Source organism: Haliotis rufescens, unplaced genomic scaffold (genome assembly GCF_023055435.1).
Source record: "Haliotis rufescens isolate VD_foot unplaced genomic scaffold, xgHalRufe1.0.p SCAF_21, whole genome shotgun sequence".
NCBI classification, from domain to species: Eukaryota; Metazoa; Mollusca; class Gastropoda; order Lepetellida; family Haliotidae; genus Haliotis; species Haliotis rufescens.
In genome coordinates this window covers 6989811-7005481 of record NW_025963902.1, presented here as the reverse complement: position 1 = coordinate 7005481, position 15671 = coordinate 6989811, and the positions used below count along the sequence as shown (strand labels likewise).

General features: G+C 39.2%; 1 protein-coding gene across 1 annotated transcript; it reads right to left on the bottom strand.

Moving 5' to 3' along the window:
* Window positions 1–3358: 3358 nt before the first annotated feature.
* LOC124133318 (zinc finger protein 37 homolog) lies at window positions 3359–11840 on the bottom strand. Its single transcript, XM_046497678.2, has 2 exons — window positions 11737–11840; window positions 3359–5873 (listed from the first exon to the last, which is right to left on the bottom strand). Exon 2 carries the CDS (start codon window positions 5849–5851, stop codon window positions 3482–3484), a length of 2370 nt encoding a protein of 789 aa, XP_046353634.2. The 5' UTR covers window positions 5852–5873; window positions 11737–11840; the 3' UTR covers window positions 3359–3481.
* Between the last annotated feature and the right edge of the window lie 3831 nt (window positions 11841–15671).

The window sequence follows — 15671 nt, the reverse complement described above, 5'->3', positions numbered from 1 at the left end:
GCGGTTATCCACTTTAGCTATAATATGCCATAGCAATCATATTGACCTTAAGAATTAATATGTTGCTTATTTTTTTACCATCAGTATATGTCAAAATGTAAAAAAAGACATATCAGCCAAACCTGAAAGTTATACTTACATCAACAGGGGTATAATAACTACATATACAAAAGACAAAACTATGGTATATACAATGAAAAATGTCAACATGAGATAAACAGTTAACACAACAATTCAATACCGAATATTGGCTCCAGGCCTTTCAAGAAATATAACTTACCATAAACTGACCAGTAGAACCTTGTCTAGTAAACACTGGAAGAATAATTTCCAATAATATGGATATTTGTTACTGCCTGAATACAAGCATAACACCTTACTGAAATTGAAGCAGATAGACTTAAAACATATACTTGACAATAAACATGGGTCGTCAGTACACAATGGCTGAATATTCAACTCTTGTGAAACCCTTCTAGATAAAGAATGTTTGATGAATAAGTGAATTTATTTTTTTCCCTTGTCCACCAATCTTAAATACACTCATAAATAGAAAAAAACATAATGTAGAATCAAGTGGAATATTATTAGCTGACACATAAGACATTCTTTAAGAAAGACATACTTTTTTCAAGTTAACATTTATACAAAAGCCATACACCCCCCCCTCCCCCATGCCAACTCGAGGATATCGAATGGTTGGTCCCCAATATTATGAAATACAAGTAATATCATGCATATGGCTATTATTATTTGTTGTGAGCTAAACGTGTAAAGATATGGTTCAAAGTCCCATTCCACAAAGCGATTTTAGCGCTAGGGTGATTGTAACTCCCATACTTTCTACACAGTCTTAGAACCACTTCAGCTGCAAGTCTTGTCCAGCACAAAAACAGCCTTGAAACAAGTTGAAATACAAATATAACATGTTTATGATCTTACAAAATATAACCATATGCATCCATTAACTGTCTACTTGAACAAATTAGATATCAAATCTCAAAGTTACAGTATAAGTATGTACAATTTTCCATCATCCTGGCGTGAAATGAGAACACTATCAAAATAAACTTAAAATAAGTGTGTATATGATTTCTGACTAAAATGGGGTTAGGGAAAATACCTGCCTCTTCCACAGCAAATTGTTTAATACCAGGGCCCACTTGCACAAAGTGATCTTATAGCTACAGCTATTGCAAGTCTGATTTGTTTTGTTTTGTTTGTTTGTTTAACGCCTCACTTAGCAATATTCCAGCTATATGATGGCGGTCTGTAAATAATCCAGTCTAGACCAGACAATCCAGTGATTGATATCATGAGCATCGATCCATACAATTGGGGCACGGTGACATGCATCAACCAAGTCAGCGAACCTGACTTCCCAATCCCGTTAGTCGCCTCTTACAACAAGCATAGTCACCTTTTACGGCAAGCATGGGTTGCTGAAGACCTATTCCTCCCCGTATCTTAAGTAGGAGTAACAACAGTGTTAGCACTAAGATGGTTCCGTACATGTGGACCCAGATGGCTGTACCACAAAAAGAAATGAGCTAGAACTCATGTAAACAGTCTCAATAAGACAGTATTTACAGTTGACATTAAAGCAATACAGTGTATGTCCTATTCATAACGATTGGTTTCAAACTCTAATGTCTCCTGATAATTGACATATGTCAAAATGGGCACCATAAATGCTTGAAAACAAACTCTCAACATCAGGCCCACCAATGAAAACCAGCAGAGCGCTAACAAACTGTAGAATGTGTACACACTTTTAAGATAAATAGCCACACAATTACAAATTATCCCCATCGTAGTTTGCATTGTAACGATCAGAACCCAGCACATTTTCAATGGTACCAAACACAGTAAATTATGCAGACCACAACAAACTTCTTACTCATGCCTCGAGTGAGTGAGTGAGTGAGTGAGTGAGTGAGTGAGTGAATGAGTGAGTGAGTGAGTGAGTGTGGATTTACGCCGCTTTAAGCAATATTCCAGCAATATTACGGCGGGGAACACCAGAAATGGGCTTCACACATTGTACCCATGTCAGGAATCGAACCCGGGTCTTCAGCGTGACGAGCGAACGCTTTAACCACTAGGCTACCCAACGGCCCCACTCATGCATAGACCTGCTACAGAACTTGCTGGCTGTCAACAAGCATCTGGAAGAAAAAAATGCAGTGGATGGGTTTTTTTTCCCAGTTATTTATCACAAGTTCAACATACCTTATAAAATAATGTCATAAATGACACTCACTGTATTCGTTCCTTCTAGAAGTTTATTGACATCCAGCAAGTTCTGGATCAGATCTTTACGGGAATTGTGTCTTTGCAATTTGTGCAGCTATTTCTATTATTAGTGTGCACATATACAAAAGTTTGGTAACTCTCTGCTTGTTTTCTTTGGTAGGTATGATATTACATCAGCACAGACCACATCAGTTTCATCTGAAGAAAGAGTGAGTGAGTATGGTTTTACGCCGCTTTTAGCAATATTCCAGCAATATCATGGCAGGGGACACCAGAAATGGGCTTCACACATTGTACCCATGTCGGGAATCGAACCCGGGTCTTCTAACATTTTTAGTCCACTAGTTTATATGATGATGCCATCTTTCAAAAAACTTAAAAATGGCCAATTACCTCTAGTCCTTATGATACCTTAACTATTGGGCAGTTTGGCAAGGACTACAGGACTAGTGCCAATTTCTAATGCTGCCCCCCGTAAAGGTTTGAAGGATAAGGTTGGATGATAAATAAAATCTCACCCTCATGTCTTTTGATATCAAATATATCAACACTCGTTGATATATTTGATATCAAATAACACTTGGATGAGATTTTCTATATATTGCACCTACCGTACTCGACGTAATAAGCGCCCACAGAGATATTTGCTAATATATTGGCTAGTGAACAATCCTAATTAGCACCCCTTCTGATTGATCAATGTACACACGACTTATTTATTTGTCTATTATATGCACTCGTGTATTATATGCCCCTCTGAAGAAAGAATGCATGTCAATTGCAAAAGTTCTTTTTCAGTGCACATTTTGAGTGAATCCGCTATGCATATTTACAGTGTGCACCCCAATTGTTACATTGAGACCTCAATAAATGCAAAAACTATTGAAGTAAGTTCTTAATAAAGGGATCATAACAGTCCTATGATTTGTAAAGCATTTATGAAATGTGTCTCTCTGTATATCTACAAGAGTGAGTGAGTTGGGTTCAACGCCACTTTTAACAGTATTCCAGTTATATCACGGCCCGAAGTGATGCAGGTCTCAGACGTTTACCACTTCGGTGAAACCCACGAGCAGGGGTATGGTGCTGACAAACCTAGAAACATAATCGGGGCGAACCGGGATTCGAACCCACAATCATAGGTTACTGGCATGCCCAAGGGACGCAACTCTGCACAGCAAATCGCAGCACCTTAGATGACTGGGCCACCCGTGCCCCCGTATATCTACAAGAAATGTGCCACAACACTGTGTGTTTTGACATGGGCTAGGAGATCGTCCTTTGTTATGAAGGATGACTCACAGAAACTACAGTCAAATGAGGCTTTCTCTTTGTGTTCATATTTCATGTGATTGACCAGATCTACTTTGTATTCATATCTTTTTGCACACTGCCTACACTTCCATCTATGGACGATCTTGATCTTTGCCTCTTTCAGTTTGTCATGCACAGGCATGTGAGCTTTCAGTGCTTGCGCTGTCAGGAAACGGCATTTACAGAAGTCGCAGACAAACTGGGCATTAGTGAAATGCTTATCTGCAAGGTGAACCTTCAGCTCAGCAACTTTAGAAAATGAACACAAACAGATGCCACACTTGCACGGCTCAAAGGGATCACCCATATGTCTTTTCATGTGGTGTCCGAGTTCAATTTGACTTTTGAGTTCTTCGCCACACATTCCACATTCAAACACCGTGTCCGCCTCAATGTCGCCATGTGTTTTGAGATGTTCTTTTAGACCTTTGTCATCCTTAAACTCTTCCTCACAGAAGCTACAAGTGAAGAGCACCTGGGTCTTTGGATTTGGATCGGAGTGGTTGAGCAGGTGGCACTCCAAATCTGTGTACCGAAGATACGAGTTGTCACAGATTCCACACATGAAAGGCTTCTCTTTGTGGTGGGACTTTACGTGACCCTGTAAACTAGCTTGGCGAGAAAACTCCTCATGGCATAAGTCGCACCTGTAGGGTCCATCGTTGGGGGGACTGAGAGTAGATGAGGACTTGGAAGATGATCTTTCCACCTTCACACTGGTTTGAGAAGCAGCTTCAGATGCCTGACCAGTCTTCTCTGGAGCAGGAACTAGAGTCAGAGCATTTGTTGGTTTGTCAGTGAAGACTGGTTTGTTCACTGCAACAAACTGCTTGATCTGAATTGTTTTGGACTGGGGGACTGCAGGGCCAAGTTTTGACATTGTTGAGGCAGACACCATTGTGACAGGTCTTGGTGGAGAAGTCGTGTCATACTTAATATTTTTCTCACTGGAAGAACGAGTTCTGGAGGATGGTGGAGTGGCTGCTGATGAGGAAAATGTAGACTTTGATGATGCAGTAAATGTTGATGTAGATGTTGATGACGTAGAAGATGATGGGGATTTAGCTGATGACGTCGAAGGTGCTGCAGGCTTAGCTGATTTTGTTCGTGATGGTGTGGCAACAAAGGCTGAAGCTGGGAGTTTGACTTTAACTACTGAAGCCTGGGGCGATGAATAATCAGCACTGCTACCAGGCAGCCCACTGAGGGACAGGTGATGGAGCTTCAGGTGAGTTGTCAGAGCATGCTTGTGGAGATACTCCTTGCCACACATCTTGCACTTGAAGCCTTCAAAATCGGCATCAACAATACCTGATGTGCCATCTTCACAAATTCGGATCTTTTTTGCAGGGGGCTCAGCACTCTCAGACTGTGCACTGTTTTTTGGTAGTGAAGGCTGTGATTTACCCGCAACTACCTTTTCTTTTGGTTTTACAACTTCTTTTCCCACTTTCTCAACCTGATCTTTTTTCCCTTCCACACTTTTAGCCACTTGCTCTGACGAACTCTCTCCATTTTTCATCATATTTGCAAACATTAATATTTTACCAAGATTTGACGCTGGCAAGGCACCTTCAGCCGACTTGGATTCAACCCGCCACTCTTTCAGTTTCCCCGCCACATCGAAGACTATCTTGATGGTACTTGATTTCTCTGCCTTTGCTTTGGTGCCAATATCTGCTGCAGCTTTGAACAAAGCTTTAGCAGCATCAGAAGACACCACCAAGTTCTTTGCCCTCTCACGATCCTCATCCGCATTTCCATTCGTAGTTTTACTGACAACCCTATCAGAGGCATTGGAAACAGGTTCATCAGAATTGCTTGAATTCTCTACCTTGATAGGGATCTGTTCAGAATCATTGTTAGTGCTTTCTCCAGCACTTACTGTTGTAGGTCTACTGTCACCTTCTGCAATTTTCTCCTCCTTAATCTTAACCTTGAGAGAGAATTTTTGGGGTACAGCTTTGGAACTGTGACATTTTTCAGAAGTCTCAGCATCATCATCCTCATCACACAGTCCAATCAAAGCGGACCTGAGTAAAGATCCTGCATCTTTTTCCGACTTGATTTTGACCCGACTTCCGCCAAAGCCAGATTTGTTTAATGAGCTTGTCCGAGATTCGCTTATGTCATCAAGTTCGTCATCTTCTTCTTCCTGCTTAACAATAATTACCTCCCCTTCTTCAGTCTCCAGCTTCATGGCGTAAGGCCCACCTGACTGGCTGGCATCTTGACCGGTGTCCGTCAATCCTGGTTCCAGCTTGATCTTTACTTTCTCCATCTCCACTGCCTCAGTTTGACACCTAGAACATACAATAACATGAGTGAAAAGTTTTGCTCATTTAATGTTTGTTTGTTTGTTTGTTTGTTGGTTAACACCGCACTCAGCAATATTCCAGCTATATGACGGCGGTCTGTTAATAATCGAGTCTGGACCAGACAATCCAGTGATTAATATCATGAGCATCGATCCACGCGATTGGGATTGATGACATGCATCAACCAAGTCAGCGAGCCTGACCACCCGTTCCCGATAGTCGCCTTTTACGACAAGCAGAGTCACCTTTTACAGAAAGCATGGGTTGCTGAAGACCTATTTTACCCCGGAATCTTTACGGGTCTGCTCATTTAATGAGGTGAGACGACATGTTGCATTCAAGAATATTGCATTTATATGACCAAGTGCATGACTAATGCCAGTTTAAAGTGCTAGCCCTCTGAGACACTATGCCACAGCTTAACATTAATACCCCACTCAGTACCCCACCCCAGAAACAGTACTGACATGTACCAACTTTTCACATCATTTGGTATGACAAGGCCTGGGGGTTCGAACCACAGACCTGCCACTCTCCGAGCAAACACTCTATCCACAAGACCACAGAGGCGGTCACAGATTAAACAAGTACTGTAATGATTTAACAAAGTATCAGACAGCTAATCATGATTATTGGAATCTTATCCTGCAGCAATGTTTGTTGTTTAATGATGCACTCCACACTATTGAAGCTTAATCAGTGGTAGAAACTAAGTTTCAGTCCACAAGAGTGAGTGAGTGAGTTGGGTTTAACACCACTTTTAACAGTATTCCAGTTATATCATGGCGTGTCAGCTTAATGTGGGAGGAAAGCCCGAAGTGATGCAGGTCTCAGACGTTTACCACTTCGGTGAAACCCACGAGCATGGGTATGGTGCTGACAAACCTAGAAACATAATCGGGGCGAACCGGGATTTGAACCCACAATCATAGGTTTCTGGCGTGCCAAAGGGACGCAACTCTGCACAGCGAATCACGGTGCATTAGACGACTGGGCCACCCGTGCCCCCTCAGTCCACAAGACCTTATAATGATAACATATAGAAAAACCCTTAAAAATGGCAAATTTCTACTAGTCCTTATGATACCTTAACTATTGGGAAGTTTGGCAAGGACTACAGGACTAGTGCCAATTTCTACCACTATTAAGGACGGCAGGCTGTAACTAATCGAATCTGGACCAGACAAACCAGTGATTGTTTTAATCAACATCCCACATTATCAGGTTAGCCTGAAAAGCCCGACCCCCCATTCCAATTAGTCGGCTGTTTTGACCAGGGCTGGGGAATTATTCTAATCTGGAATCCCTATGTGGTGTATCGATACTAAGCCATAAGACCATAAAAATTGAGGATGGATGCAAATAATTAAAACTGTGAGTGAGTGAGTGAGCATGGTGAGTGAGTGAGCATGGTGAGTGAGTAAGTGAGATTTGGGTATAACAAATTCAAGTTATATCGCGGCGTGTCAGCTTTATGCGGAGGAAAGCCCAAAGTGATACAGGTCTCAGACGTTTAACACTTCAGTGAAACCCACGAGCACGGGTATGGTGCCGACAAACCTAGAAACATAATCAGGGCGAACCGGGATTCCAACCCACAATCATAGGTTTCTGGTGTGCCAAAAGGGATGCAACTCTGCACAGCTAATCGAGGCCCCTGAGACAACTGGGCCACCAGTGCCCTCTTAAAACTGTGAGTCCTGAGAGAAGTTAAAAGGCATGGCTGTTTGAATAATTAATACAAGACTGCATGTTAAATATTACAATTCTATTCTGGCAAGAAATACTCTTAATTGGCATTTGAGCATGTGCACTGATATGACATTCAATAAAATCCATTTTACATCTATTCTGGCAAGAAATACACTTGATTGTCTAGGGCTGATTTTTTTTAATGTGTCATAGCGACTGATTTGGGGCAACCATTGTCTGAAGAACATTTGATTCTAAAGGCTAATTAACCTGCTGCCATGACATGTATATGTCTCTATAACTTAATTGCCATTATTTATGAGATGCTAATCCCCATAGTTAATCCTCACCCACATTTCATTGTATATTGACTGTCAGCCAACCTTGGCTACTATATCACTTCCCGCTAATTACTGTTATTTATAGTATGACATTTATTGCCTTAATTGTTCATCCCCTGAGCTGTGTCAGTTAACCACCCCCAGAAGTCCCATGTCCAGAGCAACGTTTTGGAGTATACTCAAACGTACCCATAGTCTCAAAACTATCCCTTCACACTTAAAGGGGCACTAATCTCAGGCTTCTTCTCAGTTGTCTGACACTGCCTACAAGGGCTCACTAGCTGCCGTGAGCCGATTTGCTCACTGAGCATGACAAGAGACTGGGCTACCGTCTGTAAGGACAGCTAAAATAAACTTTGAGGCAATATTTATACGCATTTCTGAACACTGATTGGTTACCCTAGATCTATGATGATTTTGATATTAGAAAGGGCACATGCTAATTATTTTCTTCAACCTAAACAGACAAAAAGAACAGTGGAAGTTCATCGGATGTTGTTATTTGGAAATACCCCTGATGGTTAATAAAAATAAGTATCCATACAGTGAAAACATTTTCGGATTTAGAATTGCGTGGGTAATACGATTACTACTCCCTTCTTGTCATCCATGTTTTTTGGTATAACCCTACACCTCTGCATTTGTCGTCATTCACTTGCTCCGTTAATGAATTTAATACAGGTATAATTAGTGGTAGAACCACTCAGATTACCTGATAAAGGTTCCCATTTGGCATTTCTTGTGTCTGGGGTAATTATTCAAATTTACAATCTAAATCCAAGTTTAAATGTGATATAAAAACCAAGTGTCTTTATACAGAAGCAAACGTACGGGATATTTCCCTTTATGTGGATATTCCTTGATGCATTCCTCGAACAAGGTAATTGCCTAATATTAAACATATAGCTTTGGTCAGCTGTAATTCAGATATTTGCATTTTGTTTTCATTCATTTGCTGTAGCATTGAACAGAATAAGTCTTGTTCCTCTACGTTTTTGTTAGGAAGTTCTTCAATGCAAGACAGTTAACATTAAGTTGTTGTTTTCACAAGCATTTTCGTTGTAGGCATGTATACATTACAGTTAATGTGTAAAATGTGATTCACCCAGGCAATTTATAAAATGTTGAAATATTTCAGTCATTTAATAAAATGACAGACAAATCTGTCCATTCATTTTACAGATTGACTAAACATTTTTAAGACATTCAAAAGGATACATCACAATAGACTTATTATGCTTGGATAATTTTCACTTTCGCATTCATTCATTTTCAGTCGCAGGGTGATGAAATTCTACATAAAAAATTTCGAATTTGTTATCATAATAAAATAAATGGACAGATTTTTCAGTCAATTTGTAAAATAACTGAATATTTAGGAGTTTAATAAATTGCCTAAGTGAAAATTTTAGTCATTTTACACATTGACAATAACATATGTATACACACAATGGCATAAACAATGCTCAGGTGAAAAATGTAAGTCAAAATTGTGTAAACGAAAATCGCACAATACCAAGCAAGTGACTTATCAAAACTTCATCACTATTACAGATGCTACCCCAAAAGATACCTTCATTTCCTTAGTATTTCCAAGACAAAACAGTATTACATTTTGTGGATCAATTTAAAGATACACCCTTATACTGTCAATAAAAGCGACAAATTCGCTTACTGTTGGTGCAGTACAGGTCGCAAACTAGTTGAGATACGTGGGATATCATGTGGGTTCTCACAGGAAAAAAAACAATAACAAGGGCAACACCCAGTCACGGGGGATTCCTGTAGATCAGTGCCCCTTTAACTGTACTCCCTCGTGATGTCTAAAAGAGGCACTAATCTCTGGCTTCTTCTCGGCTGTCTAACACTGCCTGCTAGGGTTCACTAGCTGCCTGAGTCGATTAGTTCGCTAACGCAACTGAGCGTGACAAGAGACTGGGATACCGTCTGCAAGGACAGCTACATAAACTTGGAGGCAATATTTGTTTTACGCATTTTTGAACACTGATTGGTTACCCGTGATCTATGAAAACTTCGACTAAGGGCGCATGTTAATTAATTTCTTCAGCCTAAACAATTTGGAAATATCCCATATGGTTATAGTTTAATAATTAAAAAAAAGCATCCCAGCAGTGAAAGCATTTTCGGATTGCGTGGATAATACAATTACTACTCCCTTGTAGTCATCCATGTTTTCTGGTGTAACCCCTACACTTGTGTATTTTTTATCATTCACTTGATGCTCAGTTACTGAATTTATTACAGGTATAATTAGTGGTAGCACCATTGATTAAGACGTTCTATAGGGCTTAAAAACATCACAATAGATTTAATGTTAGGATTAGAAGCCAAACAATATAGAAATGTACTTTTAATCCTAACATTTTCAGTCACAATAACTAGGTGTTTAATAAATTTCTTACTGAATTTTTTTTTACACATTTTGACTGTAAAAATATACACAATAAAATAAGCAATGCTCAGGTGAAATATTTACTTGGTGTTGCAAGTCAAAATAGTGAAAACCAAAAACTGCACAAATACCAAGCAAGTGACTTATTAAAACTTTGTCACCATTACTGATGCTACCCACATAGATACCTTCATTTCCTTATTATTTCCAAAACTGTATTTCATTTTGTTGATCAATTTGACCATACGCCCATATACTATCAATAAAAGTGACAAATGCGCTTACGAATTGCGCAGCACAGGTCGCGAACTAGTCTACATTTTTGCTATATCATCCGGGTACTCACAGGGGAAAAAACAATAACAAAGGCAACAACCAGTCCCGGGGAATTGCTTTAGATCAGTGCCCCTTTAAAAAATCTCGTGAGAAGTTATTGCCATGTACAGTTAAGTTTTGAGACAGGTACAAAGGAGTGGGGCAACAACGACCCCATTAACTTAAATTTCACCTTCTGATTATAGTGTTGCGTGTCCTGTTGCCAAACAAATGACCATATTTGTTTCAATATGCTGTACCTTTATACAGTATACTACGGTTCTAAATGAACTAAAAGGGACTGCTTATTTTAGTTCATTATAACCGAAGTTCATTATAAGCCAGCGTTAAAAATTGGCACTAGTCCTGTAGTCCTTGCCAAAGTGGCCAATAGGGGAAGGTATCATGAGGACTACTGGTAGTAGAAATTTGCCCTTTTTAAGGGTTTTGCAATATGTTATCATTATAAGGACTCGTGGACTAAAACTGTTAGTTTCTACCGCTGTATAAGCATATATACAGCAAATAGCAAGGACACAAAAAAGTTCATTATATCTGTCAGTTCGTTTCAAGCCGGTTCGTTATAAACGTAGTTGACTGTACTTATAAATGTCCATTGAAATGTAAAGAAATATCTCATGATCACTGAGTTACAATCACCAAAGTAATGAGCATCAATCATAAATATTAGAAATGGTACAATTTCAGTGAACAAGAGCAATATGATCCACTGATAAAAAACAAATAATTTTTAATGTCATGAGCTAAAGGTTATTCATTTTGTTCACAAATGGGAGCACAAATATATTAAAATATTTCTGACAAGGTTTTAACTCAACTGGTGTCCCTTACTGGTTAAAAAGAAAACCTAAACACATGTAGGCCTACAACTTGTGATTTTGACCCAACATTACAACACACATGTTAGAGCGTCTACAGCCTCGGTTTCATTTTGCTTCCGCCATGAATGATTCGTTTTGGTGGTGTTTACTTCGCTTCGCATATGTTTTTTAAGAAACGGCGTTAACAAGGACACATTCCTAATGAATACCTATAATCTTTGGCTGAGATAGGGGTTCATACATACCACACACTACACAATCAGGCTTCTATTCGGTGATTGATAGTAGCGAGTTACAGAACCTGTTTCAGAACGTCATGGCGGTAACCTACGAGTATGAGAGTTACCTCCCTTGATGACTCCAGGGATCGTCTCAACATTTCAATATTGATTAATCAGATTGAACAATGAGGTCAACATGATGTCTTACTTCGGGACATGCCATTGAACGGTTGAACAAATAAACATTGCATCTTGTATCTCGAATGTTAATGTCTTGTTCCGGATGATTAGAATCATTCATTTGAAACAGTAGACGACATTATCTAATGTGTTGGTGATTTCTTAATAAAATATATTTTTTTTATTTCTTTAACAAAGAAGTTCGCTCTGCCAGGCATATCCTTCAAACTATGCGTGTGGATCAACAAAATCGGCCAGTTCCAACAATAAAAAGTTAATTAGTAACTACTTTTTAAAATTAAAAAACACCAGAGAAGCAAGACTGTTCTCTACCGTACTGCTTCACAAATACTACGCCAGGGTAATATTTAGAATATACATATATAGATAAAACCGTTTCAACATGGCCAATATCAACGAAATATTTACATAATATGAATTGTATATCCCTAATCCTGCATCATGTCTCTAGAGTATCAGTATTTATTTTCATCAAAACCATATTTTCTTATAAAAAGGGCAAGTCTGGTTAGGTGTATTTCACATAAATGAAATCGGCGTTAGAAGAAAAACAATTAGAAGAGCGATAATTATTGCGTAAAAACAGATGATGTAGACTTTATTCTAGTCTTGTACGCAAGACAACGATGACTGCTAATTTAGTATCCATAAACTAATTGATTTTCAAACAATCGACTGTCGAAAATCGAAGGCCCACACCTGCAAAGGTAATCTATATCAGTCTGCGCGGACCGCTGTTCTGATATTTTCACACACTTGAGCCTAGATCACCGCACAAGTTGGGTTTTTTTCATAAATGCGTTTTCTGAATATAGAGTTTTACTTGGTTGATATGATAAATTAATATTAACATAATATTAATAGTCAGAGCATGAATATTCCTATCTGTAGCGGTTATCAGATGACCCAGCGCTCCGAAATATATGCACAGTTGAACCCTCTGAGACAACCCCCGGGCTTTGATTGTGGCCTGGATATGGAATCGATAGCGAAATCCGTTGCTTTGTGCTGGGTTAGCGCTGTAGGAGTTACCGCCCTTGCATAAGCTATGCGCGTTCCCCAGTGTGGTGTGGAGGGTCGGGGAGAGGCTTTAGCTCGCCACTGCTATCACCGCTCTAAACTGCTAGCCCATACCCTTAGATGGTGGTTGGCCTGTAGGTATACCGTCGTCATTGTGTGTGAACGGAGGCTTGACGCGATACACGAGTCTCGTCGTAACCCCAGGAGTTCGTAACTCGAACCAAACAGAAAATTTCGTATAATGCCTTGAGTACCTAAAACTAAAAAATCCGGAAGTAATATTTAGGCATTGAAAATGGCACCAAGCTTGACAATTGTTTTTTTGCTTTTTTGTGTACATATTTTGGAGATTGTTTAATTATTGTGTTGTTTATTGGTGCATAGATAATTATTGGACTATTGGAAAGGTAAAAGCACGAAACTGAATTAAATATTAATTTCGTTTGCAGCAAATATAAATCAGCCGAAAATATTATATCTTTCTGGTCATTTTGTAACCGTCATATTTTCAATAACTTGATTTAGGGATCTGCCGACCACAAAATTTAAGAAAATGTGGAGTAACATTAATATAGTTATTTTTCTGCCCATCGACTGTAATTTTATATGTAAAGGATTAAACGTGACTCCGAGGTTTTGGTTGAAAATGTAAAACCGCAAGGGAGGTTTTGCATTTTCAACCAAAACACAGGAATGTTTTATCCAACTTATGAACCGTCCAAATGCAAGAAATACCATAAAAAATAAGAAAACATCGAGATAGCTCATAGTGAACAATACATGTGGTGTGTCGCGGTATGAAAGAATTCAATAAACCGTGCGAGAGAAAAAAAACAACACGTGCAGCATGGACCAACTGGAGTCATGACATGTCAAATTGAACAACCTTTAACCACCTACTCCGTGGCTCAGTGGGGATAATAATGGGTTACAAATCTACTGACGATATGTGTGGGTATTGCAGGTTCGATTCACGTGGAAGTTTCATGTATAAAATGGGACGTTTAACCAATCAAAAATAATTATATTCCCATCAAAATGCCAGTTGAAAAAAACGTCAATTGTAAAACCTCAAAATTACTATTGAAATGTAAAACCTCAAAGCAGGTTTAGACGTGACCCATTTCAAAACCGACGCCTGAAGATGAGCTTGTTAATGATATACTTCCATTTATCCGAGGTTGTCAGGAACCTAACGCAATATAATTTAATACAGTGACACGTTTATGATAGTGACAAATACTTCCGTTGATGCTCAAGATCTCAAACACTAGATTGTCAGGTCCAGACTCGATTATATACAGACCGCCGTCTTATAGCTGGAATATTGCTAAGAGCGGCCCCCTCACGTTATAAATAACAACCAAACAAACAAAACGTGACCGACAATATTTATAAGGGCTCAGTTTACAAACAATAATATTTCCTTATACTTTTTATCAACCCATCCTTTGTTGCTAATAAAACCAAATTATTATAAAAACGAGACAATGGGTACAAATTTTTTAATTGTTTATTTGTTGTTTAACGCCGCATTTAGCAATATCCCTGCTGTATGACGGCGGTCTGTAAAAAATCAAATCTGGACCAGACAATTCAGTGATTTATACCATGCCCATTGATCTCCGCAATTGGGATACAATGACATGTATCAATTAAGTTAGCGAGCCTGACCAACCAATCCCGCTAGTCGCCTCTTATACAAGCATGGGTTGCTGAAGACCTATTCTCACTCGGAACCTTAAGCTTGCGGTAGATACCAGACTGGAGGAAAACATTGAGCGAATTGATATCATTGTGTCATTGAATCATGGATCAGTACCTTGCCATGTATCGGTCAAGAGGAAACTTCCTGTAAATGAGTGATATCAAGACACTTTTATTTACTGATTATAATGTTCAAACATTTCAAAACAGCTGCTTTATCTAAATAGATTTCACGTATCGGCGTGGTTCACGCATGCATGCCTTTTGATTACTGTCATGCTTGTCAAGTTGTTGAAAAATATTAGGAGTATCGTGTGCAAAACTGGTTATTGATTGTGTCTGTCATTGCCTGGATGTTATGACAGTAACTTTTTCCTTGTAGGCCACTTTTCACGAATTATATGTTTGTGGAGTCGCTTGTGAACTTGAAAGAAATTATTGAGAATAGTTATGTTTATTAGCACAAATTAACTAAAAAACAAAAACATAAGTCAACCCGTTAAGGATTCATCTTGGTTACTCAAACCTGTATACTATCCAAAATGCGTAAGTTTTCTTCCTCGCGATACGGGATTTGCCATCATTCTCACAGCCATTGGATGGTCTTATTTGTTATACAGGGCAAGCGTGCAATCAGTGGTGCACTTGTGCCTAATCCCTTTGTCTTTTTGGACAATAAAATATATAAAGAAAAATACACGGGGCATGAATTGTACCCGGATTAGAACTACCAGGGGAGATAACCACTAAGACGTCACGTCATTCGTGACCAACTCGTGTTATTCCGGGACAAGCTTCTTGCAGGTTACGGAAACGGTCGAGTGGTGACGAATGACGTCACGTGGATGACTGATAAACTGCCGCGGCTGGTGTCATATGTCACGAGGATGATAACTTCCGTGTTTTAATGGCATGTAAGCTGTATGAAACTGTACCACTTGATTGCTTCCCGTATTATGTATGTTATATCGTACATTAAAAAACATCTATTCAAATAAGGTGCTGAACTGATATTGACATGGTGCTGTGTC

Excerpts from the sequence above, each read along its gene's own strand:
- LOC124133318 (XM_046497678.2), bottom strand. The coding sequence starts at position 5,851 with ATGGAGAAAGTAAAGATCAAGCTGGAACCAGGATTGACGGACACCGGT.